General features: G+C 37.6%; 2 protein-coding genes across 4 annotated transcripts in view; both read right to left on the minus strand.

The window, feature by feature from the left end:
• Positions 1-252: 252 nt before the first annotated feature.
• LOC109241357 (probable beta-1,3-galactosyltransferase 14) lies at positions 253-7,740 on the minus strand. Its single transcript, XM_019408091.1, has 7 exons — positions 6,993-7,740; positions 6,144-6,296; positions 5,988-6,070; positions 5,770-5,869; positions 1,929-2,042; positions 1,417-1,559; positions 253-792 (listed from the first exon to the last, which is right to left on the minus strand). Exons 1-7 carry the CDS (start codon positions 7,361-7,363, stop codon positions 701-703), a joined length of 1,056 nt encoding a protein of 351 aa, XP_019263636.1. The 5' UTR covers positions 7,364-7,740; the 3' UTR covers positions 253-700.
• A 771-nt stretch (positions 7,741-8,511) lies between these two features.
• The window catches only part of LOC109241358 (increased DNA methylation 1-like), an 18,379-nt gene continuing 15,322 nt past the window's right edge, over positions 8,512-11,568 (minus strand). For 2 of the 3 annotated variants that reach the window (XM_019408093.1, XM_019408094.1), the window contains 2 exons: positions 9,207-9,408; positions 8,512-9,094 (listed from right to left, as the gene is read on the minus strand). In XM_019408093.1, the coding sequence (XP_019263638.1) occupies positions 8,562-9,094; positions 9,207-9,408 (735 nt within the window). In that variant the 3' untranslated portion in view covers positions 8,512-8,561. The remainder of the gene's footprint in view (positions 9,095-9,206; positions 9,409-11,568) is intronic. The other variant, XM_019408095.1, reaches the window with a different exon arrangement.

The following is an 11,568-nucleotide window of genomic DNA, read 5'->3' on the forward strand; positions in this document are numbered from 1 at the left end:
ATAAATAAGCAGTCCAAAAATGATGCCGAAAATCGGCGATCACCATTTTTACGAAGAAATCCCAAAAGAGGCTTTCGGTTCTCACTTAGTAGTTAGTAAGAAAGTCCCTTTTTTTTCAAGTACCAACAACTTAAGATAATAACTACCTGCAATGTACAGAAAAAAGAACATCTCTTTCCATGAGTTGGTTTACTTAAAAATCATCATACCATAATGTACTTGTGAATTCTAAAAAATCTTGAATTGTTCATAGATTGTTATGACCATCTTTTCCTCCAGAGTGTATCGAACTGTTGTTATAGGACCTCAAAATAACAACTGTGTATTGTAATCAACAGAGTACACTATTTGCACAGAATGTCAAGTAACTGACCCCATGTTTAAATTCCAAGCGGTCACCTTACACTTACAACACTCTATTAACAGAAGGACTAAGGTAATCTCTTGCTCCTACAAACTACCCCTATAGTCCCCCCATAATCTCCCATAAATCTCCTATTGCTACAACAATGTGATCTATAAATGCGACAACTGGAAAAAATATTTTCCTCAACTACTGTTGCACAGGTAACTTACAAAATGGGCGTGACTTTTAGCAGAGAAAACTTCCAGCAGCAACATTGACTGAGCCCATTAACCAAAAGGAATGAATCAATCTGTAAACAATCTGCCAGCCTACTGTGTTTGACGGCAATGAGCTCTAATCATCCTCATCTGATGGCAGAGTGGGACTCTTTGAGCACATATCTTTTGCATGAAGTTCCAACATTTTCTTCTCAGGGTTACACAGACCTAGAGGATAAAGTTAATACAAGAATGGTATCAGCTAGTCGGCGAGAATAAGTAGTGAGATGAACAAATTGTAAAGACATCTAACACTGGAGCAGTGGTGATTTAATTGCCAGTACAAGGGCAAGTATCTGTTATAGAAAATGTAAGAGGTATTATGCAAAAAAAGATATGGGGTATTATTAATATAATCAAGCGTAGCTGTTTCAGACAACCGAGATTCACATTTACACAAGGAGATCAAGAAATCAAGTGTTAAGCTGCAACAAGTAACAGATAGCCAACAGATTCCATAGCCTTGGAACAAAATCATATAATGAGACTGACTAAAATTATCAGTTAGTATATAACTCAACACGTAATAGTATGTATCAGATATTGTTTGACTAAAATATGTATCATGTGAAGGAAACGCCAAAATTTCCCATTGACAGTGCAGCACATTTCAGATTCATGATCCAACACGCATCAAGAAAAAAGGTTTATTTCCCATTTGTCCCCATGCTGCATGATCAAAATCAAGATCCAAAATGCATCACAGCAAAAAGCTCATTTGCTATTTGTCCTTACTAAGTTCAACAGGGGAACATATGTGAAGCACTGATTTTACGAAAGAATAGGACAGACCTGAACACTTGGGAATATCCCACACAGCAATGGATGAAGGGGTACACTCTGGTTCACATAGTTGTCGATTATCCTCATGATTGACATTCATCGCAAGCATCCAGGAACCAATAGTAACATCCTCATTGCTAAACATTCGGAAACTGAAAAATTTACAGTAAGAGGAGATAAATAATGAGCTATTACGCTTTGACTAGAATAAGCGGAGACAAAAGGTCGAGCAAAAATAAAGAAACAGGTCTAAAAGCAGTCTGATGTGTAATATGTATCCAGCTTTTATAATAAAGATCTTATGCTATCTTATAAATGAAGTTGGGATCTTATGTGTTGAGAAAAAAAGGTCCTCCTGAGTCAACCTGGCAGGCCAATAGGAGCATATTCCTGATGCAATATACTCAACAGCTACAAATATGACCTATTAGTCTATTACTAGTTTTTTTAAAATAAAAAGGGTGATATAGTGCACTTCTAAATAGATCAGTTATAGAAAATTTTGTATAAAGCCAACTTACCTGTTATTCCTGAGGGCAACCAAACTCATAACAACATCAGCAGAAAGAGCATAAATAGGACCATAAGCATGGAGAAAATACTCCTTTCCAAGCATATATCCAAGTGGTTCATACCTGCATCGGTTTCACAGAGACAACAATGATGATAACAACCAAACTATCAGTAATAGACAAAATAAATTCTTTAATAGTCTGTAGTCATTATAAAAGTGCATCTATGTTCTTTATTTTCTTTTCAACAATTAATCAGAACAAAATTTCATAATACACAGAGGTATATCTTTGCTAAGAAGATCATGGGAATTTATCATAAGAAAATATAAGGCTCTTCACATGATATTTATTGACCTATAGAAAGCATATGATAGACAGTCACCAAATATTTAGTGGTGTTACAATTCATATCAAACCATAAATGCCACAAAGGGTATGTTGTGAAATTGTCACAGGAAAAAAACATCCAAGAAGATACAGAGGAGTTTCACATAACGTAGGTTTACACCAGGAATCTGCCTTGAGCCGGTACTTGCTTACTCTAGTTGTGATTGAGCAAACCAATAGTATATAAGATGAAATTCACTATTGTATGTTTTCTTTCTATCTTTTTTTTTTGGATTGATAGATTCAGTTTTGTATGTTATTAGCAGATGAGATCCTAATAAAATTAAAATAGGATGGCTGAAATAGAGTGCTACAGAAGTAGTAAGATACCTACCAAAGTGAAAGGTAAGTACTATTGTGAAACCAGAAATGTTTATACTGGAGCAAATGTTGAGAGTCTAATAGTTAACATATTCACAAGATAATATTGTTGAAATACTGATGTTAGAGATGGACGTGAGGTCATATAAAATTAGACAATTTTAAATATGATCACTTCCGACATATGCAAAATAGCACATATAGAGAATAAAACAAGAGAATGTCATTAGAGATAGTTTAATCATTTCCTACGTTGACATTTAAATGCTTCGCTATATAGGTGCAATACTATGATGATTGAATGTATTAAAGATAAGGTAATATATATCTCAAGATCCACCCAGTGTAGCGTAAAATAGACACTATGTAAACAAATGATCCTTATACATGTAATATTGCATCACTATTCTCCAAGAGTCTTTTTAGTTTGCTTAGGGATTTTTTTGTCAGTATATGGATAAGTATGAGATTAGAAAACCTCCAACTTTAGAGAATCCTTAATTTGTCTTAAAAGACATAATACTAAGTATGGAATAAAACGGGCCCATAAAAGGTGGAAAGGATATAGAGGATATTCATATTGCCAACTGGTATGAGATTGAACCATTCCTGTAACAGCTGTGGTTGTTTGCAGATTCAGACTTTTCAGATTACATCGCATTGACAATTAAGTACAACTTTTGCATTTCAGGTTAAGTATTAAACTCAACTTTCCCTTCAAAGCTACTCTGATTTCTCTCTCCACCGAACCAAACAAACTTTAGGTTCTTTATCTACCATCATCACAGGCTTCACAGCATGTATTGCAAGACATATTCTGCTGATGATCAATTGTAAGTAATCCAGTAAATAACGGGTCTTTAACCACTTTTCCTCAATGAAAGTCATTTACTTGTAGAAAAAAGAGGAGAGAATTCCTAGAAGTATACTGGGAACTGGAAGGCACAAGTGCAGTTAGGCATTTGTTAGCTACATCATTATCAGTGCAATTTGTTTGTCAGATACAACTCGAAAAAAACTTAAATTTAAATAGTCTTGATCCTTCTTATCTATTGGAAACAGCCTCTCTACCTGCATTAGGTAGGGGTAAGGTCTGCGTACAAACTACCCTCCCCAGACCCCACTTGTTAGGATAAAACTGGGTTTGTTGTGTTTGTTGTTGTTGTTGTTGTTGATCCTTCTTATAAAATGAGTATCTGCAGGGAGATTTGGGTAGGGATAAAAGGAAGGCTCTTCTCAACAGAGATCAAAAGAGATCAAAAGAAAGAGCAGGATTCAATATCAACATATACAAAGAAGACCCACTGGATTTTCAGGCAGTCCACCAAATACTTAAGTAAGCACTAATGGTTTTAATTTTAGACTCTCAAAATCAAGTTAGCTTTTTCTTTCGGAGCCTTATATTAGCCTCTAAGTTAAGAAAGCGTTAAAAAGCACCAAGACCTGTTGGGGCTTTAAGCACAATTAATACACCGACTTTAACGAAGAAAATCAAATGAAGAAACATATATTTTTTCTTTTTTGAAAAAATACAAGGAAAAAAAAAGTTTTTTTCTAAGTAATATAAGAAAAAATAAGTACAAAAACAATAATTATATGAGAATTAGAAGAACAACAGTTAAGTGAAATATCTGAAATAAATATCATAATAATCAAGTTAAAAATACCATTTCAAATTTCTAAATAAAACAGCAAAGAAAGCTGTAAATTTCTAATTCAGATTCAGTAACTAGTTTTCTTTTTTTGAACAGGAACAAAAACTGCTAAGTCAATAGAAAACCATTTGATTTTTCTTTTTTGATAATCGTGGCGCCCTGACCAGCTTGCGTGCACCTCGACTAATTTCACAAGTACCTGCTACCTCCCACCAGCACAGGTACCGGGTAACTTTGTCCACCAAGGCTTGGATAGATTGGAAGAAGTCACATAGTTATTTTGGCTTCCACTAGGATTTGAACCTGAGACCTCGTAATTTTCAACCCACTTCATTAACAACTAGGCCACACCTCCGGGTGCAAAATACCAGTTGATTTAGCAGCTAGTTTCTTGTATTAAATTTCTAATTTCCTATCTTTAGTTAGTAGCAAATTCATTTACAATGGCTTCTTAACGATTAATATGACACTTTGCTTGTTTAGCATCCTTTTCAAGATAGAGCCCCTGGGTGATGAGGTGCTTGCCGTAGCTCTTGTGTGTCTACACTTAATCACAGCCTAAGCCAGGCGCAGTTTGCATCCTAGGCGTCCTAAGTTTAAACAAGACTGATATTAGCGTGCTTAGTTCATCTTCATCTCCTTAACCATTTATATAGTTCTCTGTTTTTAGGCAAGTGTTTATTCCAATCTTTCGGATTCGCTACCATGGCCTATTTAAGAGTCAAGTTGTAACCCTAAGAAAGGTGAGTTTGTGTAGTAACTTGGCCGGCCACTTAAATTCTATGTTGCACGGACTCTTCATTTTAGCCATCGCACCCCCTAAATGAAAGATTGAATTAGTGGCTGCACTCCATTACCTATAAGTTTTTCACAGAATATCTCCCTATACTTCGAACCAAGACTCTTCTTCGGACTTAGGTTCTCTAGCTTCTATTCTCGAGGTACATAGATCCACCCGTCTTCGTTTTCCTATTCATAGGTTTGTATCAACTAAGTCTCTGTCTTCTCTCATAATAACAACATATCCAATGCGGTCTCACAAGTGGGGTCTAGGAAGGGTAATGTGCATGCAGACTTTACCCTTACCTTGTGAAGGTAGAGAGATTGTTTTGCGATACAAAATATCTCTCATACCTTCAGATATTTTTATAGATCTATTTTTAACCGAATCCCTGCACCCGTATCCGTACCTTGATCCATACCCCCGAATCCTAAAATTTAGATTATGAAGGATCGAACCTCTAGATCCGCACCCCGATCCGGTACCCGCACCCGAGTCCGAGCAATATAGCTTAAATTTATATTGTAATAATTACTTGTATCAACCAAAATATATCCAAACTCTGATCGTATTAGTCCTCCAAAATAGTACAAAGCAATTCAAGATGGAATGGAGAGAAAAAGCTTCCACGTATATAGAGCAAATGAATTAGATAAAGTCATGCTGGGAATATATCAGCATCCAGGAAACTTATTAGACTCACCATTTGAGCTTGGGGTCAGTGAAAACTGGGCCCTTTTTCATGCATCCAAGGTATGTTTGTGAGTGAGAACGCTCTTTGACCAAAAGAAGTGAAAGGCGATCTGTAATGGAAAATTAAAGCAACTTGAGTACATCAAAATTATAGAACAAGGTAAATGCATAGTATGAACCTCAAGTAAAGAACAGTAATAATAGAAAAAGCTTCAAATTTCTAGTCACCTGGCCGCAAATATATGTCGTCATCAGCTTTAACATAAAACTCAGAATCATAAAGCGCATAGGCAGCTTTGAAAAAAGCTATGCTGTAAGAACAACTTGAGTAAGTATAGATGACAAAAAAGAGGGATGTGAATATATAAGAGAGCCAGAACTAACGTTTTGTATGGAAGCTTACTGTACTCCTCTTCAATGTCTAATAGTAAAAAATCGTCATATTCCGCTATCTCTTTCTTAAGCTCTGCCATTTTGGATTTATCACTTGTTCTACCAATTATAAATCTAAAAGCCAAGCCAGTGGCCTCTTCTAACCTGCAATTCCATTTCAGTCCGTTTAGCAAAGAATAGTTTCATAAATGCATAGAGACCAGGCAATACAACTTCATATACACATAATGAATAAGGGAATTGCATAGAGTTCATTAGTGAAACATCTCACTCTGAGCTCTTAGTGAAAATGGAAAACAGCTTTTTGCAAAAGGAACAGAAAATGCCTCACCTTTTGGATAAAGAAGGCCAGAAACTTCCAATTCAATTCAACAATACCAAGATAATGTTGTTCTATGAATAGGTCTATTTGAACATGCTAAATTAAGATAATTTATGTAAATGCATGTCAAACACATCGCTTTGTTCCTCATAAGTTCTTGCTAGTCAAATTTCATGACACAAGCTGATAATATCACAGTGCTTAAAAGAGTAGTGCTACGCAGAAAGTAAATTCATTCTGCTCTATTAAAGCCATTTAAACTAGATTTTCATTTTGATGATCAAACGAACAACTTATATAGTAAATTCATTGTGCTCTATTCTTGTCAATTCATTTGAATACTAAACAGTCTGTAAATCGCACACTTATTCTAACAAATTTACCTAGTGCTTCCATTGAGTCATTTTCTTAGCTAAGTCTTCCACGAGGTTTTATGGAAAGTAACAGCAGAGCAATAAACAAGAAAATGTTAATTTAATTACATTCATTACAATTTACAACAAAACAAAAGGTAATACCTTTGAAGGCCTTGATGATCAGAGGGGAACCAAGTCTGCCGCAAAGACCGGCGACGGCCAGTGGATCCGAACCCGGTTTGGATCCCAACAAAGCCCATAACTTTATGCCTCTTTTGCCCTTCATCTAAAAGCCCCGTATCTTTCCCCGTAGCTCCACTAGCTTTACTAGAACTTTTATCCCACACAACAGAAACAGATCGAGGTTCAGCATATTTACATTTGTGCCCCAAACTTTGCCTCGAAATTGCAATGAAACCGAATACAAACCCAGCTAGACCGATAAGAGAACAAAGAATCACAACCGTCGATCTGCGGGAGTTAAGGGGGGAGGACGATGGCCAAGCATTGAATGACTTAGGAGATGAAGGCATTGAAAGAGAAAAGTTTTTTTTTTTTTTTTTGTCTTTTTTGGGATTTGGAAGTTGAAGAAAATGGTGATTTGTGAGATTTTATGAGTTTTTTAAAGTGTTGGGTACTGATGTGTGAATTAGTAAGAAGCTTAATGGGACAATGGATTACAGAGATTGAAAAGTTCAAGATTCAGTGGGTGGGGGGGTTTAGGGGGGAGAAGAGGGAAGAAGAGCAAACTTTACGTTTCAAAATTGGTGTTGGGAGTTGAGGTAAGCTCTCATTTTGGAAGTTATATTAAAACCTCTCTTCTGTTTGTTGTTCTGCCTATGTTGGGTCGTCTTTCTCTTTCTTCCTTCTTTTCCTTCTTCGAATTGGTATATATTTTAGTTTCCTAACCTCTTTTACATTTTGAGACACAAAAATTTATGTAACATTATTCATTTATTTGTTTCTTTCATTTTGTTTCACCTTTCGTAATGAATGAGAGTAGGCTAGAGAAAAGTGAGAAAAGAAGAGAGAGAAGAGATATATTTGGTGAGATGAGAACATACAATTCTAGTGATAGTGAAGTTGTAAACTTGATAGGCTTTGAAGAAAGAATGTATAGTCACTCACAAAATAATAGCCAAAAAATATATTTTTTATATTTTTTTGATATATATATATATATATATATATATATATATATATATATATATATATATATATTTATATATATTACGTATAAAAATTATACTAAATTTATATATTTTTTCAACTACCGAAGGTAAATAAGTGATATTTGCCCAAAATAATACTACAACTAACAGAGAGGTGGTTGAGGGGAAACCGTACACTTGGTGATGCAGGGTAAAATTCTAAACGCAATGCTTATTAGTGAGTGAGGTTAACCTTTTTATAGAGCTTATTAGTCAACCTTCTCATTTTAGACGAAGATAATTATTATGTTTTGTTAAAATTGATAATTAGAGAATGAGAAAATAATATTATCATAAACAGTAGATTACTAGGAATAGCGTGATGGAGTATTCTATAAGTTAAACTAGTCTCCAATGCGTCTAGGGATTGCTAGCTGATTCTTTTTGGGGGCTATTTCTGCTTTTTCTCTTCAAGTTTTGTTCATCGGTCTTGAATTATTCTTTACCCTCATAGTAGTTCTCATTTTCCCTTTGACAAAGTCCACTAGCATTATGCACAAGAACTAAAAAATAATCAATGTCATTTCCCGTTCCCTTGGAATACATTAATTCTCTGTGACACTTCATCTAAACAAAATTGTCTTTCCTCATGTATCTGCAAAGTATCTACTCTACAACCTACTTCCCGGTGGCTGCTAAACGTCACGACCGATAATTCCTGAGAGAGTTTTGAGCATTCACCACGCAGAGCATGAACATCTGGGACTTCCTCTAGTTGTAATTTATTAGAGTCCGACTTCCTGATTTCAGTTTCAGGCTCTAAATATTTATGAGAGATATTTCCTTCACAACCTTGCCCAGGCTCATGAGTTTCTATATCGAGAATCTTGTTTTCCATAAACCATACAGCTGATTCCTCATGGGAAGTCATGGAAAATTGACCATCAAGATTATTACCACCTTGATCTTCATTGAATTGCAAACTCTCAGACTGAGGTAGGTGTCTGACATCAGCTCCTGCATTGGCATCTTGAGATGGCAAATGATGTTGAATCGGCTCAATAATGGTGAGGCCATTTTCGTGGCAGGATGCTGTTTCTCCCGGATGAACTGCTTTCAAGTATGAAACATATCAGGTCCAGTTTTTAGCATCTCACCAGATTGTTGTGTTTAAAAAAGAGAAGATTTCTCTGAAATTGAAGAACAATAAACACTAAGCACTCACCACTCAGTTGATCTGCCTCAGCAGCTTGAAACAAAGACTTCTTCAACCATACAGTTCCTGGGAACACCATGAGGTTGATATGACTTAGACTTTGTTTCTCGCTATCTTCCAAGAGTTCAAAGCCAAAGCCAGCAGTCCATGTTTCCACTAAACTTGGAATAGCTGATATTACAAGTTTCTCAACCTTGAAACACTTTAGCATCTAGAAGCCATGATCAAGGGAAAGTGATAAGCATACATGGATAAAAGATGATATGCATTGAAAGCCACAAAGTCGAGGAAAAGGTAGAGTATGTAACAAGCAAGGGATGATAAACTAGACTCAGTCCATAACCACAGAAAGTAGGCAACTTCCATCTTTCTCTCTGCTTTTTTAGAAAAAAGGAGATTTGCCATGTCAAGATAGATGATCTTTTACGGACCAGATTTAGCAACTTAATGAGACTCAACATTACCTACATCTATCAGATCCAGCTACACCAGGAACTACTTGAGATCAGAAGAAACTTTCATCACTAAAGGAAAAATCAGTCAGAATTCTGGCACAACTCTTAACTTAGAACGATGCTAGAGTCATATTAAGTACTGCAAATTATTCCTATTAGACAAAATGTCATTTTTCTGATTTATTCGGAACTCGGTTGCGTGTCAAATCAGAAAGTTAATATTGATAAGAGTAGTCTTTGAAGAGAAAAATATTTTAAATTACCATAATAAAAATGCTTCTAGATTTATTCACTTGTCGGAGGGTACAAATCTCATATTCTATATAAATTATGATATTTTTTTCCTTCTGATATTTGGGTTGCTAAGATGTTCTAGCTGACTCGTATCTCATGATATCTGTCATGGGCGGCTTTCCAGCCATGCCCCATGACCCCTTGGGCGCGCCCCGTGGCGTCCTAGCAAACCTCCCAATGCCTAGCGCCACGGACGGCCCCGTGGTCTTGGCCGCGCCAAGTGACAAGCGCGCAGGTGCCTCTGTCGCCCCACCGATATCCCTCGCGAGCGCCAAGCCGCAGGCAAAAGCCAACAGCGCCGCGCGCGCAGACCGTGATGCCAAAGACACTGCTGCTGACAACGGACCTGCTGCTGCCTTATAGAAAACTAAGTCATTTTCATTGTAAATATAGAGTAGTTTTATTTTATGTACTTCCATTATGTTTCTCTAGCTTAGTCAAGTCTAGTCTTGTAACTTTGGATTATTTTTTTTAAGTACTATTAGTGGGGATCAAGCAATCAAAACTTTCTAGCAAGCAAGCAATTCTCTGCACTGGTGTCTCTCCCCCTCGACACCGCGTTGCTTTTCTGTAATAGCTTTCATTAATGCAATCAAGCTTTCTTTCATTCTGAATTCTCATTTCTGTTCTCTCAATTGCTCTTGACATTGGTTTTCCCGTACGGCACTGACAATCTCGTCTAGCGTACGGAGGGGACCTCAGTTGGCGGACAGCAACTGCACTGACATCAGTTGCCTAGCCTTACGTCGCCCTTCCAAGGAATCTCAGGAAGGCGCCGCGTAACAGTTGGTATCAGAGCCTAGGCTCGACATCGGACGAGGGAACGTATTGACATACCACCATTTCTGACCATGGTGAATCATGGGGACCGCATTGCGGCCCTCGAAGGGACGGTTGAGGTATTGCGGCCTATTATGGATACGGTGCCTGAACTAAGAACCAGCCTACTGCAAAGGTTGGACGACCTGGACCGCAGGGTGCTTCAGGTCGAAGTTGACGTTGAAAACATCAGTCGCGACTCCGAGGGAGACCGGCAGACGGCAGCCACAGAGGCAGCCGAAATCTTTGAGAAATTCGAGGGGCTCCAACAGGAGCGCACCGAGGATTTAGCCCACAGGGCACAAGAGGCAGAAAAGGTGACTGCCATGCAACAAACCATTGACAAATTGACAGACCAACTCAATGTTGTCAACGCTGCTTTACAGGGCCTACTCCGAGGAGGTGGAAACCAAATCGGAGGTGCTGTGAACTCCGCTTCCGCGACAAAGAAGCTGAAAATTCCTGAGCCAAAGCCATACAGTGGAGCTAGGAATGCCAAGGAAGTGGAAAACTTCATCTTTGACGTCGAACAGTATTTCGATGCTGTTGGGGATCTGGAGGAAGCTAAGAAGGTAGCAACTGCTGCCATGTATCTTCAGGGTGATGCTAAACTCTGGTGGCGTGTGAAGTACGAAGCCATCAAGGCCGGTGAAGATGCTCTCGAGACATGGGCCGAACTGAAGGCAGCTATACGCCTGCAGTTCTTCCCCGAGAATGTTGAATATAATGCAAGGAGAAAACTACGGGAGCTCCGCCAGACAAAATCAGTGCGGGACTACGTGCGAGAATTCTCCGCACTCATG

Source organism: Nicotiana attenuata, unplaced genomic scaffold, assembly GCF_001879085.1.
Source record: "Nicotiana attenuata strain UT unplaced genomic scaffold, NIATTr2, whole genome shotgun sequence".
NCBI classification, from domain to species: domain Eukaryota; kingdom Viridiplantae; phylum Streptophyta; class Magnoliopsida; order Solanales; family Solanaceae; genus Nicotiana; species Nicotiana attenuata.